The 23811-nt window shown below is 45.5% G+C and overlaps 2 protein-coding genes across 9 annotated transcripts in view; one reads left to right on the top strand and one right to left on the bottom strand.

The window, feature by feature from the left end:
• The window catches only part of Fgf1 (fibroblast growth factor 1), a 98040-nt gene extending 84760 nt beyond the window's left edge, over positions 1 to 13280 (top strand). For 5 of the 6 annotated variants that reach the window (XM_006976922.4, XM_042263969.2, XM_076555100.1 and 2 more), the window contains 2 exons: positions 4312 to 4415; positions 9848 to 13280. In XM_006976922.4, coding sequence (XP_006976984.1) covers positions 4312 to 4415; positions 9848 to 10042 — 299 coding nt within the window. In that variant the 3' untranslated portion in view covers positions 10043 to 13280. The remainder of the gene's footprint in view (positions 1 to 4311; positions 4416 to 9847) is intronic. The other variant, XM_042263970.2, reaches the window with a different exon arrangement.
• The window catches only part of LOC107401216 (uncharacterized), a 385225-nt gene that overhangs the window by 121759 nt on the left and 239655 nt on the right, over positions 1 to 23811 (bottom strand). For 2 of the 3 annotated variants that reach the window (XM_076555095.1, XM_042263968.2), the window contains 2 exons: positions 23316 to 23438; positions 17220 to 17351 (listed from right to left, as the gene is read on the bottom strand). In XM_076555095.1, the coding sequence (XP_076411210.1) occupies positions 17220 to 17351; positions 23316 to 23407 (224 nt within the window). In that variant the 5' untranslated portion in view covers positions 23408 to 23438. Of the gene's footprint in view, positions 1 to 5286; positions 5751 to 17219; positions 17352 to 23315; positions 23439 to 23811 lie in introns of those variants that run through there. The other variant, XR_013046060.1, reaches the window with a different exon arrangement.

Here is a 23811-nt window from a genome sequence, read left to right as displayed (position 1 = left end):
ATGATGGGATTTCACAGAGGGAAAGAACTTGCCCTCACCTAGCCCTGCAGCAAAAGACAGAGCTAGGAAATGAAATGCTTTAAAAAAACAAACAAACCAACCTTCCTCACGGAGTGTGGTGGCACGAGCCACTAATTCTAGTACTTGGGCAATAGAGGCAAGAGGATGGAGAGTTCAAGGTCATCCTGGGCTACATAGCAAGTTTGAGGCCAGCCTGGGCTACATGAAACCCTATCTCAAAAGAACTAATCTATTGTGGGATCCCGGGATTGAACTCAGGTCACTAGTTGGCACTGCAGAGGCTTTTAACCACTGAGCCGTCTCACTGGCCCTTACAATTTTTCTTCTTAGGGTTGTACAGATGTCTCTATTATTTTTAATTTTCAAAAGAGAATCTCCCAGGCTCTTAACCATGATTCTTCCATTAAGTTAAGAGTTCTCTACTCCAACTCCTGTCCAGCCTTGGGCTCCACAAATCTACTCACCGTATTTATATATTTGCTTATTCTGGGCTTTTCACGCCACTGCAACCACAGACTCACCTATGTCCTAGAATGCACTACAACCGCATTCCTTTATGTGGACATACCATGCCATTCTGTTCCCTGGAGCATCACTATCATACTTAGCCACATGCTTCACAGACTATCAAATCTGGAGAGAACTTGATAGACATGGAACCGAAGTACCCATCATTGTGCCCAAGATGGATTAAGTAGCCTGGCCAAGGTCACTCCACTAGTTGGGGGCAGAGTCTAGCCACAAGCCTTAACGCCTCTCCTCTTGACGCCATTAACGCCAGAGAATGTGCTGGGAGCACAAGTCAAAGACCACAGCTTGTTGAGGGTGGCTTGGCAGAACCATCTCTGCCAACATTAGCCTGATGACATCCACTCGGCTGATACCAACTGGACACTCGATGTAAGACCCTACACCAGGGACCCAAGGAGTCAAGATAAGACAGACAAAATTCCTTCCCTTCCTTTCTTTCTGCTTCCTGGATAAAGCTTTAAGTAATAAAATAATTATGTGCTGAGCATATGAAAGGAAATAACAAGGTGGATGAGGGAGGGAGTCTGGGGGGGGGGATGGGCAGGGGTTAGGGAAGGGGAAGACAGGACCCACTGGCAGAGGGTCACAGACACTTGAGCAGGCTTCTCCGAGAAGATATTTAAGCAGAAGCCTGAAGGAGGAAGAGAGTACTGTAGCTAGAGTTTTCCTGCCTGGCCCATGGTCAGGACAAATCTCTCTCACCCGCCAGTCTCGCAGCCGCTCAGACCCAACCGAGTAAACACACAGAGACTTATATTGCTTACAAACTGTATGGCCACAGCAGGCTTCTTGTTATCTAGTTCTTATGTCTTAAATTAACCCATGTCTATTAATCTATACTTTGCCACGTGGCTGGTGGCTTACCGGTACCTTACATCTCCCTTGTTATGGCGGCGGCTGGCAGTGTCTCTCCGCCTCAGCCTTCCACCTCCCAGAATTATTCTCTCTCCTTGTCCTGCCTATACTTCCTGCCTGGCTACTGGCCACTCAGTGTTTTATTTATTAGCCAACCAGAGCAACACATTTAACATACAGAACACCCCACAGCAGAGTACACTTTATAAATGTCTGGAGGGAGAAGATGCCAGACAGGGGCATAGGATGCGCGAGGCTCCTTAGGTACAAGAGTTTGGTAAGGGCTGGGGAGACAACTCAGGCAGGAAAACGTTTGCTGTGCCACCGTGAGGACACAGGGTCAATCCCAGAATGCACACGGAAAAGCTGGGTGTGGCCATGCATGCTTGTAATCCCAGCGCTGGGGAGGACGGAGACAGGCAGATGCCTGGGCTCACCGCAGCCTGGCATAACCAGTGAGTTCCAGGCCAAGTGAGAGAGTTCAAGGCCAACTGAGAGACCCTAGCTCAAAAAACCAGGTGGACAGATCCCGAGGAACAGCATCCATGATTGTTCTCTTATCTTCACACTCACAGGTGCACACTCCTGCGCTCACACACCCACACCCACCCACCCACACCCACACCCACACACAAGAACTGAAAGTTAACACAGGTAGAGCACAGTAAGCAAGTGAGTGATGTGAGGCTGGAGGCAGCAGCTCCTGGATGTCCTTTGGCCGACTGCCTCGTGACCATCCTCTCAGAGATGACCCAAGTTAGGGAGACCAGTAGGAATGGAAGTCAGTGGCTCCCAGCTCCCTTCCTGTAATTTCAATGAACTCTGCTCACCACAGGAAGCTGGGGGAAGTCTTGAGTCTCTACATCAGACTTCCGAGGATGCAGAGGTGCATCTTCTAGGGGTGATGTAACTATGTGTCACTCTTGTGTGAATTGGAGGATGAGGAAAGCAGAGGGGAAGGGGGAAACTCCAGCACATCTGTCAGGATGTGGCCAACCGTTAGACTACAGATAGCTACAGAATGGAGCACAAGTCAACTAGCAAAAAAAAAAAAAAAAAAAAAAAAAAAACAAGCTAGAGAGGGCAGAGAGATGGCTCAGCAATTAAGAGCACTGGCTGCTCTCTCACAGGGCCTAGGTTCAATTCCCAGCACCCACAGGACACCTCACAACTGTCTGTAAATCCAGTCCCAGAGGATCTGATTCCATCTTCTGGCCTCCAGGAGCACTGCACACAAGTGGTACACAGACACACACGTAGGGCAAACACTCATACACTTCAGATCTCAACAACAACAACAACAATAACAAAAGAACACAGCTAACTTGTCACACTGACAGTTGTTAAGAAAAACCAGGGGCAAAGGACTGTGTGAAAAGGATGCTAACACTGTTGTAGAGGGAGCCTAAGTACTTGGCCATCCATGCATGTGCTTGCTCTAGGAACGCACACGTGGACTATCTCTAGGGAGGCTTTCTATGTGCTTCCATCTCCTAGGATGAGGCACATGGACAGTAAGGGAGGGCCAGGACCTCGGCCACTGAAGTTGCATATCCATCACTGTACTGAAGCTACATATCCATCACTGTGCTGAGGGAGGGTGGGAGGGGTCTAAACGGACCCATAGAGAAAGCTGTCAAGTCTGTTGCCCTCCAACCCACCCCCTGCTTATTGGGCTGCCATTCTGACCCGATTTCATTTCGAATAGGAGCAAAGTAACACCCACACAGCTCTCAACTATATTTTTCCTGTCACAATCCTGACCCCTGCCCGGGCCATGGCCACCACTAATCTACTTTCTATACTTATTCTGGCCCTCTCACTCCAAGTCAGAATAACACTTGTGACAGTCTAGAGACTAAAGAAATTGTCCAGAGGAGTTCAGAATTCATTCTAGCTCCCAAGGATGAACCATTAACATACCTCCCTTCATAGGTGAACAAGCAAAACAATAATAATCCATTGGGTACTAGCCTCTAATATGTGTCCATCACTACCCAAGGCACCTTGGAAGAATCAACCAGAACACATGGTGATATACGTCTCAAGTGACTCGCAATCCTTGCCTTCAGTCGTAAGGTGTCTCAGCATGGGTTCCAGGACCTTTAGGGGTTGCTCTCTGCACTGGAGGATGTTTTGCAGATGCTTGGCCTCTGTCCACTAGGACCAGTAGCCTGCTCCTTCCCCTCCAGCTATCATGACACAGACAATCCCCCAGACTTTTCTAGGCATCCCTTGTGGAAGGAAAGGGGCCCCGGTTGAGAACATTGCTCTTGCCCCTGCGTGTATGGATAAAATGGGTAACTCCTTCCCCTTCCTGAGCACTTCTCTACCAGGGCCCTATCTGGGATGCCCTGGAGGTTGAGGGGTTCACTCAATTTCATTGTGGGTGAGCCCTGACTCCCTGGAACTCTCTCCTCTCCAGGAAAAGAACAGTGTCTGGGTTTAAAACATTAGTGCTCTGCCAGCATGTCCCTCTGCCTTGAAGGTGTGTCCCTATCTAGCAGGGTGACAGCCAAAGCTGTTGCCACTGCCCGCTCCACAGGACTCCAAGACCTCTGGGGATCAGAACTAGGGAAACCAGTATCACCTCTCCCTGTAATGACGTCCCCTCAGGGGACAGAGGGGGAGGACAGAGGAACTGGGCAGGTATGCACAGGGTAGATGGGCTGCCCAAGCTAGCCTTTGTCTCTCTTTTTCTCAGGAATGCAGCTCCCCTTGAACAGCCCTCCCTGGAGCAGAAAGGAACAGGAACTACCGTTTTTTTTGATTCACTGGGGGCTCATCCTCGGGGCGCTACAAAACGAACAAGCAGAATTTTCCATAGCTGGCTGTTCTGGCTGCGGGGCTCCTGGCCAACGTGCGGTGTTTGTTGACTTTTTGCTTGTGTTATTTTCATTCCAGTTCAGCTGCAGCTGAGTGCGGAAAGCGCGGGCGAAGTGTATATAAAGGGTACGGAGACTGGCCAGTACTTGGCCATGGACACGGACGGGCTCTTATACGGCTCAGTAAGTATGAGGCTGACGCCTCCAGACTCAGCCAAGGCTTGAGGTTTCCAGAAGTCTTGTTACACAGGGTGATGCAAATGACACACCATCAATTAGGCTCTGTTTGTTATTTTTTCCAGTACGATTCCCACCCTCCACCGTGCTTTATTTTAGGCACAAACATAAAAGAGTTTCTTGTGGTATTCTCTCAAAATACTCCGGTTATCATACAGGCAGGGAGGAAATGATGATTGGTACTTTGGCAACTTGTCGGGCACTCATTTCAGAATACCTAATCCTACCTTGTTCATTCAAACCCCACCCCCCCAAAAAAAAATGCTTCTTGAGTTGGGTGAGAACTATGTGTGTCTCTGAATGTCCTGCCTGTGTGTGGAGGTGTACCTGTGTGTACATAAGCATCTGAGGGCCACAGAAGAACCTCGGGTATCAGTCCTCAGGTGCTGTTGATCTTAAAAAGAGGGGAAAAAAAACCAGGGCCCCTCACTGGCCTGGAACTTACTGGCTAGCTAGAAAACCCCAGGGTCTGCCTGACTTCCAATACCCAGTGCTGGGACAAACATACCGCCAAGCCTGGCTTTTTCTTTCCTTTTTTTTTAAATATAGGTACTGGAAAATGAGGTCAGGGTTACTGAGTATGTTACTTTCTCTTAATGCCCTTTTAAAAATCAAAAATCAAAATTACAGTAGTTTAACATTTAAAAAAATGTATTAAAATTTTCAGATAATTTCTTCTGTTTCAGGATCACCTAAAATGTTAAAGCCAACTTGAAATGCTTTGGATTCTGAGATCCCTTCTCTGTATCCAAACACTTATAAGAATCTTGCCTGTAACTTGTGACCCAATCCTTCCCTTTGGGGAAGATGGCTAAAAAAAAAAAAAAAAAAAAAAAAAAAAAAAAAAAAAAAAAAAAAAAAAGGCAGGCTGGAAGGCAGATTAGTCTGGGCTGCCCTTTGGTGGTACCCAGTTGCCAAACTAGCATAGAGACACAAGAAGCCTGCTGGGTGAGAACAGAGTGCAGCTCTCCCACTGCCCACTAGGAGGCAGAAGATGGACCGCTGTCACGGGAAACACCGACTCCAGGGGATTGAAGTTGGGAAGTGACTGCTGCACGGGAAACGGACTTTAAGGCAGTTCTTCCAGTTGCCCATCCAATCAGTCAACCATTCCATCTCCAATGAAGCTCACGCCTCTCCTAATCCAACAAGTCGGATGTCCACTGTGAGCCCTGTTATAGACAGGATCTACCTCACATAGGCTCAAGACTGTCCAAGGAGACAGCACACCGAACGTGCTCATCAGCTTCAGGCACCTGCGCGACACTTCACTGGTGACACCTTTAAGACAAAAGATCAGCTTGTGAGCCCCACATACTCAATGTGTCTTAGAGATTATGGCAAGGTTTTGGGTTTTTTCTATTTGAAATTCATTTTGACATGTATTCTAATATTTTACACTTAAATATAAATGTTGAAGGAGAACTGCCTTAAACCAGTGTTCTCAAGGCTCCAGAAAAAAAACAATCCTCTCCTACATCAACCATGGCCATCATTGTAATTCATCCGAATAAGATCTTAGCATGTCCTACTTAAGAATCTTCACATATACCACATTGACAAAGAAACATGCTAACACAGCTAAAAGCTCTGTCTCATGCTCTGAGCAAACAGGTCTTCATCCGTTCTAATGCAGATTTGTGGTCTGTGTAGAAAGGATATTTTTATTTTGAAAACTTTAGTTTGAAACACTGTATAACAAAGTATTAATATAGTTATCTACAGGGGTGGTAGGTGGGTGGGTTTATAACACACTAATGGCTTCCTGTATTTTCCAAATTTTCTACAATGAGTGTATGTCACCTAAGTAACTGGGGGGAAAGCGCGCTAAATATAAAAATAGAAACAACCACCACGATAGGCATGAATCAAGAGCCAGGGGACATGTCCCCAGCACTGTGCCAAGTGTGTAGCAAGTACACACACAGCCTGGCTCAGAGATGCAGTACCTGAGATGACTGGCCACCTCAGCCGTGACTCAGCCACTCTGAACATCGGCTGCACCACTATGACGAGGAAGAACAGGTTGGGAACAGGACCGTGCCCACCTTCATCACTGAATGCAGGCCGGACACCCACTGACGGCCATCATGGGGTAATCCCACTACAGGGTCACGACAACCCACACAGTCTAAAACCACCTCCTTCCTTCTTTCTCAACAATGTACCCCATTACAAGTGTCTGGACCAAGTTCCTCCAGAGGCAGAGTCATTCAATTAAATACTATATTTATATCCTATTTTGTTCCAGAAGGATCCACAATGTCTCACCCAGGTGTCATTTCCCTAGACTATAAATGAATAAGAAGTGGACACTTCCTGTTGCATAGTTCCTTGCTAATAAAAGCTAACTCTGAGGCTGGGATGTAGCTCAGTAGTAGACTGTTTGCTTAGCAGGAATCTGGCTCCTACCCAAGCAGGAAGAAAAAAAGAATTCCATTTACCCACTCACTAGGTAGTGAGCAGTCATCATCTGCAAAGCTGTGTCTAAGAGGAGATAAAAGACCATAGAGGTTAACAAGATTCCACCCTCTCTGTTTGGTAGATCTTATATCCTATTAAAACAAATAGGATGTCCACATATAAAGAACAGTGGATGATCTGATTAAAAACCATGAGACAGGGAATCAGAACTTAACTGTGGTTGAAGAGAGTCCATAGGGATCATGTGACTTGAAAAAGGCACAGTCTGATAAGGCAGGTCATCAAAAGGACAGTGTGAAGTATAAGAGTTTCCACGTCATTGCCTTAAACTGTAGGTAAAATGTAGCTGATAGACGTTTTCCAAGTAACCATATTATTAGTATGCTTGGGTATTTCAATAAGCCTACAGCTGCACTGGATTCTACTGTGAGGAGGGAACTTTATCTCCTCCAATGATCACCTTGCCACAGACATCTTCCACTGTATTGCCACAATAGCCAATACTTCAAACCCCACCCTCAAAATAGGACTTGACATTCATTCCACTGCCTCCTAAATGTAAAGTCCTAGACAGGAAATTGCTGCATTAAAGATAATGCATGTTTGGGGACTGGGGGGACTTGCCTAGCATGTGGGAGGATTTAAGTTCAATTCCCAGTACTGGAAAAGAGAAGAGAGAAGGAAAGAAGGAGAGAGAGGTAGAGGGACACAGGGGTAGGGAGGGGCGGTTCAGATTTGATACCTATCTTCAAGCCACACTCAGAAAGATAGCCTTACTAACAAATGATTAATAATATTTTCACTTCACTTTTCCTTGGGAGGGATATTGAATACACTTTCATTAGTTTATTGCCCAATGTTAAAACAGCAGATAAGGTGATGGCACACGCCTTTAATCGCAGCCCTCAAGAGGCAGAGGCAGGTGGATCTCTGTGAGTTTGAAGCCAGCCTGGTCTACAAAGCGAGTTCCAGTACAGCCAGGGCTGTAAGATATAGAAACCCTGCCTCAAAAAAGCAAAAAGAAGAAGCAAATAAAATAGACTAAGACCTTGATAGATTGTGACTCTGTATCCACAGAGCCTTCCTTATACATTCTACATGTACCTGAAAAGATAGGGGAGGGTATTCGTGAAGTGTTAACAGTTGTCTAGAATTGGGAACATAGTTCTGTGTTGGAGCATTTGCCTGGAATGTACAAGGTCCTGCATTTAATCTCTGGCACTGTACCAACCAACCAACCAACCAACCAACCAACCAACCAATCAACCAACCAACCCACCAACCCACCAACCAACCAACCAACCAACCAACCAACCCACCAACCAACCAATCAACCAATCAACCAACCAACCAATCAACCAACCAACCAATCAACCAATCAACCAACCAACCAACCAACCAACCAACCAACCAACCAACCAACGAACCAATGCCCATAGTTGCCTACATGTAGGTGGTGGGCTTTGGGTTTTTTTCCTTTTTCAACTGAAGTTGTGACCTTCCCTTTATTATATATTCACTGCTTAGTGGGGCTGAACAGAGGCAGATGTGTGCCATGGCGCCTGTGAAGGACAGATGACAGCTTGTGGACGTTGGCTCCCTTCTTCCACCACGTGGGTCCTTGGAATCAAACTCAAGTGTTCGGTTTGGTAGCAGGGGCTTTTATCTGCTGAGCCATCATCTCATGGCTCCCTTGTGATTTTCTTCTTTTGTTTTTTGGGTTTTTGTTTATTTGTTTCTAAGATTTGTTTATTTATTATGTGTACAGTATTCTGCCTGCATGTGTCCCTGCAGGCCAGAAGAGGGCACCAGATCCCATTACAAGTGGTTGTGAGCCATCATGTGGTTGCTGGGAATTGAACTCAGGACCTCTGGAAGAGCAGTCAGTGCTCTTAACCACTGAGCCATCTCTCCAGCCCTGTTTGTTTTTTGAGACAGGGTTTCTCTGTGAAGCTTTGCACCTTTCCTGGAACTCACTCTGTAGCCCAGGCTAGCCTCGAACTCACAGAGATCCGCCCGTCTCTGCCTCCCGAGTGCTGGGATTAAAGGTGTTCGCCACCACCATCTGGCTTCTTTGTGATTTTCTTAAGATTCATGACCTGGCTAGATGACTCCATGAGTGAAGAAGGTAGCTGTCAAGCCTGACAACTTGAGTTCAATCCCCAGGACCTACATGTAGAACTGACTCACACAAACTGTCTTCTGACCTGTGGGGGACCATCCACTACACTTATTTACCCCAGGAACTCTTGAGGAATCAGGGATAAGAGACTTAGTTAGAAATACAGAGGAGAGAGACAGATAACACAGGATAGATGCAGGTGGGCCTGGATCCTTATCCAAATGGGCCAGAGCTTTATCCCAAAGGGCTATTTATAACAATGCCAAGGGGTGGAGCAAAAGACCTCCCCCTTCCTAGTTAAAGTCTTACAAAGACCTGGTACCCAGACCCATGGTCCAATCAACCTCTTATGCAGTCCTGCTGGGTACAGCCACTAGGAAACCTAGTGGGCTCCAACACTGACCTCCACGAGTGGGTAATGGGAGCGCGCGTGACACACACACACACACACACACACACACTAAAATTTTTTAAAAGAGTATAATTCTTTTCACAAACAACTAAAATAAGTAAAATTATTTTCTCTTTTTCCAAATGTCCAGGCATGGTGGCACATGCCTGTGGAAGGCAGGGAGAAGAGGATCAGGAGTTCAAGGCCCATCTCAAAACAACAGAAATGTGTCAAAGCTCTAGTGTGTGCTTTTATGTGCAAAGCAAATTTTACACAAGTATTCGTGTTCATGACGATACTGGGACAAAAATGCCAGCCTTTTAGTGAAAAGTACCAGCGTGGGAAGGAATTTGAGATTTTCCATACAGCTGGTGAACAAAAGAGGAACCCTATTTCAATTTCACTAACGGTTCTGCCCCCCTCTGGTTTTTATCCTTTTAGCAGACACCAGACGAAGAATGCCTGTTCCTGGAAAGGCTGGAAGAAAACCATTATAACACTTACACATCCAAGAAGCACGCGGAGAAGAATTGGTTTGTGGGTCTCAAGAAGAACGGGAGCTGCAAGCGTGGTCCTCGGACTCACTATGGCCAGAAAGCAATCCTGTTTCTCCCCCTGCCGGTATCTTCTGACTAGAGGGATCCGTCTGGGTGCTCCCTATTTTGGTTGACCCTAAAATGTTCCCTTGACCATTGGCTGCGCTAACCCCAGCCCACAGAGCCTGAATCTGTAAGCAGTGCTTCTAATAGCCAGTTCACTTTTCTGCTGAGCCCTCCCCCCCCAACCCCGCAGCACAGTTTGGAACAGAGGGACCAAATTGCTTCTATGGGGCCAGCTGGCTGGTCAGCCTAGGTCTGGGTTTGGATATCCAGTTGCCTCAGGGTACCTGCTGCAGGCTGGACCTCACGACACAAAGATGGGGCCATGGGAAGCATCCAGAGGGGTCTGAGAAGTTGGTCCTCAGTTCCATGCTCTTTCTCCTACTGAGTAAGCCCTGGTTTGAGTACCCCAAGTACCTAGCAGGTCTACCCTTCCCCCTACCAGCACCCCACCAATATTAGTAAAGAAGTTGATAGTGAAACTGGAGGAATCCCATGATAGAGGCAGAAATCCCCCACCCCCACCTGCATGCACAGACTTAAAACCAAAAGGGAGTGGCATTTCCGTGGACAGTCTAGAAGCGTGGGGTCTCAGCACCAAGTAAAAGGTGAGGCTCAGCCCAGCAGTCATTCCCAAGTCACCGAGGAAACAGCTACAGTCAGGGGATGAGCCGTGGGTGCAGGAGCAGTGAGAGCTGTGGATGCTGGCCTCTCAAAAGGGAGATATCAGACATGAGGACAAGGAGAGAGAAAGCAAAGCCATGAATGACATGGTGTGCTGGGCCACCAAGAAACAGGGGCTTTGGGGTCCCAGTATGATGGCCCCCAAATCGTACACACATACAGATCCTCTGAGGGTTTGATTTGAATATAAAACCTGATTTGACAAGGCTGGTGTGGGAGTTCTGTGTTTTAAAAGGGTTCCCAGGTCCACGCCGGCTTCCCCACCATGCTTTCAAAAGAAGAAAATGTTAGTCAAACAAAGGTTGCTCAAACCGCACCCTCCTCTGCCTCCAACTGCCTGGGTCTCCCTGAACATTCAGGCAGTGTCCATGGTAGTTAAGCATGGTTTTAAGGCACTTTGGCCCAGTGCCCTATAAAATGCCCACTTAGAAGACATAGAAAGCATACTTCAAAAAAAAAAAACTGTTAAACCTCACCAATAGCTTTTCCCAAGAGACCATTTCTGTTACCATTATTTCTCCAAACAGGCCTCCCCTTAAAGTAAACTTGGCCCAAGTGGCCAGCAAATTAGAAACACTATTCATCTCTGACATATGACACAAATGCCATGAAAAGGCCTTTCATACGCCATTTCAATATACTGTGAGACTTTATGTTTTTGTCGCATTTTATATAGCTTGAAGGAATTAAATGGATTCTCATTCAGCCACAGAGAATGATAATAACTGCATAGGAGGTAAGCTACTTAGTTCTCTAACACACTACATTTATTCACGAGGCTTTTCCTCTTTGTCTTCTACTGTGCTTTAAAAACAGGTATCTAGGGGCTGGTGAGATGGCTTAGTGGTTAAGAGCGCATACTGCTCCAGCAAAGCATAGGAACTCAGTTCCCAGCTCTCACATCCCTGTGCTCACACCTGGTTCTAACTCCAGGGACCTGCTGCCCTCTTCTGGCTTCCAGAGGTACTGCATGCACATGTACAAACATACACTCAGACATGCACACTTTTTTTTTTTTAATCTAAAGCAATGATATGGTGGCTGTGGATTAAAACCAATGGCAGTGTTCACTTGTTTGACAAGGATCTAAAGGAATTATTCCTTTTAAAAAAATCCTTCTAACTACACTGTCATATTTAGGATAGGAAACAGATGATGAAACTCTTGAGAGTTCAAAGTGCTAATGGAGGAACTGAACTGAGTTATTTGACAACATGGTTAATGATAACGTTCTGCCAGACTAGTTGGTGCACACCTTTAATCCCAGCACTCAGGAGGCAGAGGCAGGTAGATCTCTGTAAGACTGAGTCCAGCCTGCTCTATACAGCAAGTTCCAGGGGTATATAGATAGAGTCCCTGTCTTTTAAAAAAAATTAATAACAATCATGAAAATGTTTTGCTTTCTTACAATAAGATGATTCATGACCTTTTTTTAGTCTATAACTTGGATAATATGATTCTGTTTTGTTTTAGTAAATCTCAGGCACACTAGTGATGATACAGTATGGCTCACCATGTCTTTGTATATATAACAATTTGAAGATTTGGCCAGTAAAAGTGTACAGAGAAGAAATCTACGAATCTTAGAATAGTCAATAGTTTTCATTATATGAACCAAACATAAGTATAACATTGGCCAAGACAAATTTAAAACCACTGCACACCGATGAGCTGGGGTCTGTGACTTCAGAGACTCAAAGCACTGCTGGGCACTGTGGCCTTAACAATCAACCAAGTCACTATCCGAGTATTTGCCCATTAGCTACTGCAGGCCAGGCCCAGTGTGTGTCAGGCATTGGACGGTGGCCCCTGGGGACCATGTCGGTCTGGTACCCTCTCCCTGGGCATGTATTTATAAAGGGAGATGCTCTGGATTCATTTCTTCCAGTCAAGTTAAAACGCGGACTACACAGATTCCTACTGAATCAATGAATCAATAGTATGTTCTAGAAACTCCCAATGGGAGATAACCCCCAACAAAGCGAGAGGGGATAAGCTTGGTGAAGGTAAACCCAGGACTTTCGATGTTAACCCTGTGTCTGTCTCACAGGGGGTGGACTAGTTTCAAATCAGGAAAAGAGCTGTCAGATCTTGCAGAAAGGGAGCAGTAAGCCGGTCCCCGGGCTGTCTGGGACACTGAATGTGGGAACGTTCAGTTATGCACTCTCTTCCATAGCTAAGTCCTGAAGCCATCTGCTTGTCATGTGCCTCTCACATGCACTCACAATTCCAAGCTGACTGTGACAAGGCATCCAACACTCCCTACACAGTGTGAGGAGCATATGGGCTTCTGACAGTAACATACTAGAAACGGAGCTGGGCATTTCCCCCCAATGGCCAGCAGCAGTGTGTCTGGACAGAAAACTAACTGGTGCCTCAGCTGCCATCGGAGACGAGGCCCCTGCTTAGCGTTGAAGGCAGTGAAACCCAAGTGCTCAGCTCTGCAGAGGCTACTGCCGAAAGCAAGCGCAGTCCGTGGCTGCAGAGCAGGCTCTGAGGAAGACGATGCCTGACGTTGTCGACTCCACCCAACCCCTCCCCACTGTATCACACTGCACCTTATAGATATTAATAAATGTTGTGTTAATGGCTGACGTGTCTCAGGTTTCTGAGCATCTCTCTGTGAAAGGACACTGGGCATCTCCGAGATGACATCGGGCATCCCAGAGAGTCAGCTGCATCGTCTTCTGTAGATAGGAGACACTAAAGGCTACTGAGAAAAGCTAAGGGAGAAACAGTTTCACCTTGTTTGGAAACAAGGCAATACGAGGGAGCTTCTAGGTCTCCGGAAGGGGAATCATCTACAAACTTGCAAGCACTCTTAATGACTAGGAGACTTTTTTCTCCCTTGGACACAGTATGTGAGATCACATTGCTATTGTCAAGCTGACAGGCTTCTGCTTAGGCAAAAATATTATGAACTGAAAAAATTAAGGATTTACTCAAAATTTTAGGTCAATGTCAAAGGACTTTGTCTTAAGATGGGATGTGAGAATTAAGAACAAGCACTCTGTTGCCTAGCATATGGCAGTTAATGTCCTCAAGTGCTCCTTTCTCTCTCTCTCTCTCTCTCTCTCTCTCTCTCTCTCTCTCTCTCTCTCTCTCTCTCTCTCTCTCTCTCTCATGCACATGGACCACCTAGCTGAGGGGACAGAGCTTCCCCAGCAAGCTCCAGGCCCTGGGTTCAATCTCCAGCACCACAAAAGAGCAGAAAGAAAACAGAGGGGCAGCCTGCACTCACTCTATCATTAGAGTCAGTCCTTCTCCTTCTAATACTGCATTAAGTTCTGGAAAGGTGACTCAGGAGTTAGTGGTACTGCTGGGCAAATCTGGCAACCCCAGTTCAATTCCCGGAGCTCATATAAAGGTGAAAGGGGAGAATCCACTCCATAGGGCTGTCCTCTGACCTCCACAAGTGCACCATGGCATGCATGCCCCCCAAATAATAATAAATAATAACAATAATAATACTGTAAGTTGTCTGGAGTGGTACTTCAGAGCTTTTTGGAGTACCCTCACCCCCTGCCATTATAACCCAGGACATGGAAACCCTTACACATACACCCGGCTGAAACACAATTTCACAAAAAGTATGGGGTACATTGTGTTCTTTCTGTGAACTAAAAGGTCAGGCATAGCTCAGTTCCAGACCACAACTTTAATGGGTCACAACCACAGTTTGAAAACTGCTAGCTTAAAGCAACCATTCTCCTTTCCAGAGATGAAGAGGCCCAATTATGATTCTGCACTATGACTGTAGTGTTTACAAAGGCATGGTTCATTCTCGAATAAATAGGACAAGGGGACATCCTGTGATACAGGCACCATCTGTTCCAAAGCTTAGTGAGTTCCCTGATCCATGAGTGATGCAAAATGAACAAAATGATGAGATGCCCCAAGCATCTGCTGCGGCCTCCAGGACAGGTCCAGCTCATTTCTGCTGTGGAAATCCTGGAGACTCAGGCCTACTTCCTCTTCCTTGAGAATTCTCACACTTTAGATCTTAAGATCATCCCCTCCCTGACTCTCACAGTCTATAAAGTCTCTAATTCTTGGCCTCAGAGTTCTATTTCATTATCATTTCTATGAAATGCATAAAAATAGCTGAGCCAGGAAAAGGTTATAAACCTAGGGACTTTAAATATCAATTTCTGGAAATGATCTTCTCACCTATCATCTACCTAAAACACACAAAAAATTTACCAGCATGAGGTAAATACCACTGCTGCCACAATGCAGCCTATACACAGAGTTTGTAATTCCCATTTTTGGTGAGCCAACTTTTAGAAGGCAACCCTGTGCCTTTTAAATGTTTGAGGGGTTAGGACAGTTGAGACTGCCCCTCTTGGGTGTGCACTTGACTACAAAGAGCAAAATAGAAATGATATAATCACTTTGGATGCTTATATGATGGACTTCCTGTTTTCTGAATGGCTGGAGAGAGGACTCACAGGCCCAAAGCACAGGGAGATTCTTGTCATATTGGTTAAAATAATAATAGTGGTCCATCAAACAACAGCAAAAAGGTGTCTTTGACTGTACTTTTCACAAATTAAGTTTTTTCTGTTTCCATTTTCATCTGTATATGTGTGGTGTGCACATGAGTGTGCATGTTTTTTGGATGTGTGTGGGCATACCTGGAGGGGTACTGTATTCACATGTGTGTGGGCATACGTGTAAAGTTCCAAGGTTGTTGTTGAAGATCATACTCTGTAGTAGGACAGGCCCATAGGGTCAAGGAAATTGGCTCAGACCAGTTGCCAAGGCATGCACATAACATACTTCCTTATGAGCCACCCTGGGGTCTGCCTGAGGGCCTAGCAACAGGAGCTGTCAGAATTCCTGATCGATGTCAGATTCTTGATCATGTCAAGCCAATGAGGGATGACCACACAGACTGGGCACTGGGAGGAGGGTATATAAGGCCTTCCCTGTTATTGATTAAATGAGTTCATTATTTGCCTTCAGTGGACTCCCAGTGTCTGTGTTGTTGATGCTGCGCTTTCTCACCCCCTCCTCTGAGGGAGCTGTTAGAATCCAAGTAACAATATTCTATCACTGCTGCATCTTAGTTATGGATATAAGGTCTCTCAGTCAACCCAGAGCTCATGGATATAGGTAGTCTTGCTAACTGGCTTATTCTGGGGGATACCTTGTCTTTACCTCCTGAAGCTGGACTTATTGCAAGTGGGCCATCAAACTCATCTGGCATCTGTGTGTGTTCTGGGGAATCAAACTCCATCCTCACACTTGCACTGTGAACACTTTAACCACTGAGCCATCTCACCAGCCCACAAAAGTTGTTAGGTATAGCTGAAGTTATCTCCAGTCTCGCCCAGGCCAGCAGCCACTCAGACTCAAATAAACACACAGACACTTTATATTATTTAAACTGTTTGGCCTAATGGCTCAGGCTTCTTGCTATCTAGTTCTTATATCTTAAATTAACCCATTTCTATAAATCTATATCTTGCCACATGGCTCGTGGCTTACGTGTTACTTCTCATCTTGGCAGCTGGCAGCATCTCCTGACTCAGGCTTCCACTTCCCAGAATTCTCCTCTCTCTTTGTCCCGCCTATACTTCCTGCCTGGCTACTGGCCAATCAGCACTTTATTTATTAACCCATCAGAGCAACACATTCAGAGCATACAGAACATCCCACAGCAGTTAGGAGCAATCATGACAGTACAGGGAGTGAGATTGAAGCCCAAATGAACTGTGAGACCTATGTGTGCTCCATCTCAAAAGCACTAGTGGTAGTTTCTTTCACCACCATTAAAATGAATGACATAATCCCCTTCCCAAACCTGTCCTCTGCTCCCTTGGAGGAACCTCCTTTTGCCATTGCACGTGAAACTTATTCTACATTTCAGCTGGAGCTGGAGGTATGGGGATGGGACACCCGGCAAGCACACTGACTCCACTGACATTCCCTCAAGCTTTGGAGGACCTCTGCTAGATGACTGCTGGAATCTCACTGAAACATTGGTCCCACTTTGCAACTGACATAGTGACCATGACATTTTACACCCTGGCTATTAAAACAAGAAATGAGGTCACACACTGCCTGAAGCCAGACGGGTTTGCCTCATCCAATCGCATATTATAGGACCAAATTTGGGGGTCTTCTGATGGGATATGAATGTTTGTGATGTGGGGAGGAGGTATTTCCCAAATTACTTCCTCCTCCTACCCCATTGCACCACACGGGCTAAATTTACACAGGCAGCAGCTAAACACTGGTGTCCGTTTTATTACACAAACAAGCAAAACCTCACCCTGTCCCAGCTGCGCTTTTCTCCCAGCCTTAATGAAGGGTTGGGTCCTCTCTGCTGGGAACTCTATTTGATTTAAGGAACTGATTCGCTTGGTCCAAGTGTTTGAGGATGTGAACGTAGAAAGGCAATTTATGCAGAAACAGACTTCATTGTGATTTTCACATTTCACATTTTCCTGTCATAGGAAAAACAATGTGTATAGTCTGGCCCAAGGACACAAAAGCAAAAGATAGATGTTAGATTCTCTTACCCACAAGCCTTAGCCAAAACACTTTCTTCTCCGAAGCAGGTGAGAGGAATATTCTTGTTCCTTCTTCTTCTATGTGAGGTGAAAAGGCAGGACTTTGAGAGCCAGGGGATACCAACTGCATCCAGCAGTTTCCTGTGGAAATGAATAGGATAATCTATGACACTCACAAAAATAGAACACCTGCCTTAAAAAATGTCCAGACAATGGTGTGGGTTTTAGAATGGGCCAGTCTTTCCGGACACTATAGGCGTTCCAGGAAGGCTATGAAGAGAGAGCAAATGAGATGGAAATGCGGTGCTACCAGACTGTCATGCAACATTTCCCTGACTGAAAAAGAGAGATGGGGTTTAAGACTGCTTGAAAATGTGCACGACACTTGGACCTCTGGGGCAAATCTGAGCGGGCAGAGAGCACCCCATGCCATCCTCAAAGGCAGTAACAGGAAGTAGAAGCATCTATCCCTGATGGTGCACTAACACATCCACTTATTAATCATTTACTGTCTACCCTCATATGAGTCAGCGTTCAAGCAGGAGACAGCATTCACATCAATAATGTGAACAGGGAGATGTTAATGGCTAAGAGAGGTAAAGAGATCCCCAAGGAATACTGGAAAGGCAGGTGCAAGGAGCAGCTACTATTCCCAGGGCTGAAGAGAGGAAGGAACTCAAGGAAGGAATAAACTTGAAACTGGTGTCCTCTCAAGGAAGAGATGTGGGCTGTACCGAGAAGATGTGTCTGGAGCCCACGGGATGGTGTTTTAGGAAGCTTCCGATCTGAGTGCTGGCGAAGCTCTGTCGATGCCGTTTTCTGGACAGTAATAACTTACCAAAGACTCTGCACCACCGGCCAGGTCTCTGTGGGCACTGCACCCAGCAAGAAGGGAAGTCCCAGAACCCAAAAGAAAAGCCCTTCTCTTAGTGTCCCTCCAGCGCCCTCTACTGGCAAACTTCACAACCCTGGTGGAGGAGAACCGTTTGCAGAGTCCTGCTCCGGCATCACCATGAAAGAAAGAGCAGAATAGAGGTGGGGGGGTGAGGTGAGGGGGTGGGGATGGGGGTGAGGATGGGGGGGTGGGGGTGTTAAGAGCAGATAGGTAATAAATGGACAAGGCATACTCATAGCTTACGCACTGTGCTAGACCTACAGTGTTTGAAGATTAAAAAAAAAATAGTATGGTCCTTCCTCTTAGAAAACATGGTACTGGAGAAAATCTCTATGAAAGTGATGTCATTTTTAAGTTCCTTCAAACTGAAGAATGTTACTGGCAGGTGGGCACAATGGTGCACACCAGTGGTCCCAGCACTAGAGGGTGCTGAGGCAGGAGGATTATGAGCTCAAGACTACATAGTGAGACCATGTTTTTAAATAAATAAACAAACAAAAAAATAAATAAATAAACGGCAAAAGTTATTATCTCTCTAATCCCTCTGATCATCTCAGAAGAGCCACTGGTGTGTTCTGTCTTCAGTTAGTTGTCACCTAATTTAAATAACCTTGGGGTTGGAGAGATGGCTCAGCTGTTAAGAGCACTTGTCACTTTTGCAGAGGACCCAGGTTCGATTCCCAGCACCCACACGGTAGCTAACAACTGCCTGTAACTCTAGTTCCAGCAGATCCAATGTCCCCTACTGAAATATACTATGGTGATTTGAATGAGAACGGCCTCAGAAGCTCATGTGTTTGACTATTGTGGTAGTTTGAATGCAATTGGCCCCCTTCATCCCAAAGGGAGTGGCACTATTAGGAGGTGTGGCTTTGTTGGAGTAGGTGTGGTCTTGTTGGAGGAAGCATGTCTCTGTGGGGGCAGGCTTTGAGGTCTCTTTTGCTCAAGCTTCACTCAATATGACAGACAATCCATTTCCTGTTACCTTCTCATCAAAATGTAGTCAGCAACATGTCTGCCTGCACACTGCATCCAACCATGATGATAATGGACTGAACCTCTGAACCATAAGCAAGCCACCTCAAATCAATGTTTTCCTTTATAAATTGCTGTGGTCATGGTGTCTCTTCATAGCAATAGAAACCCTAACTAAGACAACTATGTGGTTCAAAAGTGGTGGAACTACTTGGGAACAAATAGGAGGTATGTCCTTGTTGGAGAAAGTGTGTCACTGGGGCCAGGCTTTTAAGGTTTCAGAAGACTTGAGTCATTCCCAATGTGCTTTCCCTGCCTCCTGGTTGTGGATCAAGATGTGAGCTCTCAGCTGTTGCTCTAATGCCATGCCTGCCTGCCTGCTGCCATGCTCCCTGCCATGATGGTTGTGGTGGTTTGAATAGGAATAGGCCCCATAGACTCCTGTGGTTGAATGGTTGACCCTTAGGGAGTGGCACTATTAAGAGGTGCGGCCTTGTTGGAGGAAGTGTGTCACTGTGGAAGCAGGCTTTGAGGTGTGATATGCTCAAGCTAGGCCTAGTGTGGCACAGTCTCCTTCTGCTGCCTGAGGACTAAGATGTAGAACTCTTAGCTCCTTCTCCAGCACCGTGTCTGCCAGTATGCTGCCATATTTCTCACCATGATGATAAGGGACTAAACCTCTGAAACTGTAAGCCAGTCCCAATTAAATGTTTTTTCTTGTAAGTGTTGTCATGGTCATGGCTTCTCTTCACAGCAATAGAAACCCTAACTAAGACAATGGCCATGGATTCCTATGCCCCTGGAACCATAAGCCCCATATAAACTTTCCCTCTATAAGTTGCCTTGGTCATGGTGTCTTATCACAGTGAACGAAAAGTGACTAATACACATGCATTCAGGCAAAACACTCATTACACAAAATCAAAATATAAATAAATCTAAAAATTTTAAATCAATCTAGATCAAGAAGACTTTTTTTGAAATCAGACTGCCAGACATGAAATCTTGGCTCCTCCATTAACTGACTTTGTAACTTTGGGAAAGTTACTTATACTTAATCCACAGTACACTCAATCTGAGGTTACTCTTAATCCATGGGTGCTTCCAGTACCTTCTCAATAAAAGGCAAATGAAAACCGATCAACCTCACAAGGTGATGGGAGGATTACAAGATGGAGGATACAGGCACTTTGAAATAGTGTGTCTGTCTAGCACACCACAGGGATTGAACAGACATCAGATTTTTACTCTTTTTTACAACAAATCTGGCTATGGATGGCATGAAATAAAGTAAGGCTACAAGGGACCATTCAGCTTCTTTGTCCAGTGACCTTGTCGATAAACTTCATGAATCCACAGTTGAAAATGTTGAGCTGCAAACAATCTATGTGGAAAAAGACACGAGAATCTCAGTTGACCTCAAGCTTACGAAGGCCTAAGCCACGCTACTTCCCGTTGCAGTCTGACCAGTTAGTCCACATGTGGGTAATTCAAGATATCTCACTCTAGACGCTGCATAGTAAGTGGAGTTTTTCAATTTAAAAGACTCAGGGGAGAATGGGCTGGAAACGTAGCCTGGTGATAGAATATTTGACTGTCCCAGTCAAGGTCCTGGGTTCAAGCCTTAGTACCACAAAATGAGATGAAATGAAATAATGAGAGGAAATACTGCCCGAGAGTGGAGAAACTGGCTTTTTAAATAAAGTTTACTGAATTATAACAGATAACTAACTGCAGGAGGACCCGGAAAAAAAAAAAACATTAAAAAAAGAAAAACAGGCAAATAAATTAGGTTTGTTTAGTCAAGAAAGGCTATAAAAGGAAATACAGTTATATTCAGATAGCTCAAGTACCATTTAGTTTCTCTGATCTAGTATTTTAAATGAGAATTAGCAAGGATGTGTCTTTGATTTAATATAAAGTTTGCTTTAAAAAACAAACAAAAACCCAACTGTTTTGAGACAGGGTCTTACTGTGTAGCCCAGGCTGCCCTCTAACAGCTATGTATAGCTCAGACTGGTTGTGAACTTGCAGTAACACTCTTGCTTCAGCCTCCCAAGTGTTGGCATCACTGGCATGTGCCACCATGTCTGGCTTGGCTTAGCTTTTGTTTAATATAAAGAAAAAACTTTGATAACAGTGAAGACATTCTAAACCCAGGGAAGACACACCCACAGAGAGTGATGGACATCTGCCACTCCAAGAGACCCTCTCACAATGACAGACGTAGGCAAACTCTGTGCTGTGTTCCCAGCCCTGTCAGGAGTCACCCTCTGGCTGTTGGGAGCATCACACACAAACAGCCCAGAGATGACCCTTAAAAGAAGATCCATCCCCAAGGTCACACCTTTACAGACAGCTCTGAAAGATCATTCTGGTTTCAGAACTCTGTGGACATTAGCTCAACTTGCCCTGCACCCTACTTGTTACTTTCTCTTCCTCACCGGCCCAGAGAATTCTTACGTTGCTACACACTTACCTTCATCTCAGAGCTGGCCCCTCCGGGACCCAGTGTGTAGCAATACCTGTCCCCAACCAGGTCAGGCCAGAAGTACCTATAGGCCTGTGACTCTCCGAGACTTTTGGAATCTGAAGGCACAGGCTCTGCTTACCAGGTTCCACCTGCCTCCTCTGCGTGTAGTCCATATGGATGAGCTGCAGGAAAACCCTCAGCCTTCCAACTCCCTGGCCTGTCACCAGTTTGACATCATTCCAGGAGGGAGGATACTTGTGAGGTTGGTCATTCAATCACTTGTGCAGCCTTTCAATATTTTTTTAAAAAACAGTCTCTTGTTATATGGTCCAGACTAGTCTTCCACTCCCACTTTCTTTAACCCCTCAAGTGCTGGGATCACAGACATACAATACCATACTTCTTTTATTATTTTGTTTTGGTTTTTTGTTTTTGTTTGTTTGCTGTTTGTTTTTTGAGACCGGGTTTCTCTGTGTAGCCTTGGTTGTCCTGGAACTTGCTCTGTAGACCAGACTGGCCTTGAACTCAGAGATCTTCCTGCCTCTGTCTTCCAAGTGCTGGGATTAAAGGAATGCACCCCCACTGCCCGGAGTCAACACCATACTTCTCAATAACTGTTAGTTATATATCAAGCCTGGAGATGACAGTGGAGCCCAATGAAGTTCTTTGCTGGAACTTATTGGTGAGTGCCTCATTCCCCAAATCTTGCCCAATTTCATACTGCTTCTCAAAGGCTTGTTCGACACATTACCCCATTATCTGAGGATGGAACTTGTAACTCAGGCAACTTATTTATTTATTATAAATTTATTATTTAAGATAGAATCAGTTACATCTACTGCAGGGCCATAGTAAGAGAGCCTGCAATGCTCACAAAGAGTTATTAATTGCCAGTAGACTATGCACATTTTTAAAAGCATCCATTAGGAGACCCACAGCCCATAAGCTCTCTTTGTGAATGAGCCACCTTTACTGGGTTGAGTGTAGCTACCAAACCTCATCAAAGAGGCTTCTCCTTACAGCAAACAGAAAAGCACAGCTGGACACAATGCAGAGATCAATAGATGGTGGGGAGTCCATCCCCAAGAGATGTATCTCCATAACGGCTCTGCAGTGCAGGTTCAGGGAACATCCAGGAAGAGGAGGCAGAAAGAGTGTAAGAGCTGGACTACCAGGAAGTCACGGTGAAACGGCCTCTCTTTGAAATGGCTGCCTAAACCAGACTGGAACAGTGGCAATATCAATAGACATGCTATCGTGGAAGGGGAAAATTTCACAGGGTCCTACCTGTAGACCAAGAACAACAGGTAACTAAGACTGCTGGGCAAAGTCTCTTCCAGGGATGAGTCCCCTTACTGGTTGTCCAGTGCAGTGTGGTCAGCCTGGAAACCACATATACACCAGCAACAAAAACTAATTCAGCGGGTATATTTATATATTTGTGACTGTATATACATCTGTATGTAGCAATCAAAGAAAGAGAGGCTATCAATTTGAGGGGGATGGGAAGGATTGAAGGGAGGATACCTGGGAGAGGCTAGAGAGTGGGAAGGGGGGGGGAGGAGAGTGATGAGTTCTATTTCAATTAAAATATGAAATAAAATTATACATTAAAATAAATATATAGTTAATAATAAAACAAACATCTGTGTATCATGTGTCCCACATAGACACTCTGCTTCAGGATGTAGTTTATACAAAGGCTCATACAGAGAAATACATCCAACATCCTCAGGCCATAAAACAGGGGGTTTTAACTTACTCAAGAGATGTCCTGAGGAAGTAGGCTGACATGGAAGGCAGAGCAGGAACTGACCCAGATGAAGAGGTATGAACAAGGCCCGTGAAGATCATTCCAGACAGAGGTAGCAGCCAGGTCAAGTCTCTGCGGCATAGAGAACACACTAACAGTAAGACTCAAGTGTGTAAAAGCCAGGGGTGGGGAACATGGTATGAACTAGACTGTCCAGGGAGATAAAGACCAGTAATACAAAGAAGAAAGTTGAGGCGGGGGGGGTGAGGGGTGGGGTGGTGGGGGACTCCACCAGCAACATCTGTAAATAACTGTGCACACAGCTGAATTATAACACGTCTCTAGACCTTCTGCCAAAGAACACAAATAATCAGGATCTGTAGGCATGTATCTGGCCTGGGTTCAAATCTGAGAGTCTGTGAAATGTATTCCAGGCTTGAAAGCTTGGAGGCTGAGGTTACATTTGCTAAATATTTAGATCTTCTGCTGAGGCTTTTGTACATTA

Source organism: Peromyscus maniculatus, chromosome 19, assembly GCF_049852395.1.
Source record: "Peromyscus maniculatus bairdii isolate BWxNUB_F1_BW_parent chromosome 19, HU_Pman_BW_mat_3.1, whole genome shotgun sequence".
Taxonomy (NCBI): Eukaryota; Metazoa; Chordata; class Mammalia; order Rodentia; family Cricetidae; genus Peromyscus; species Peromyscus maniculatus.
This window is presented reverse-complemented; position numbering and strand designations above follow the sequence as displayed.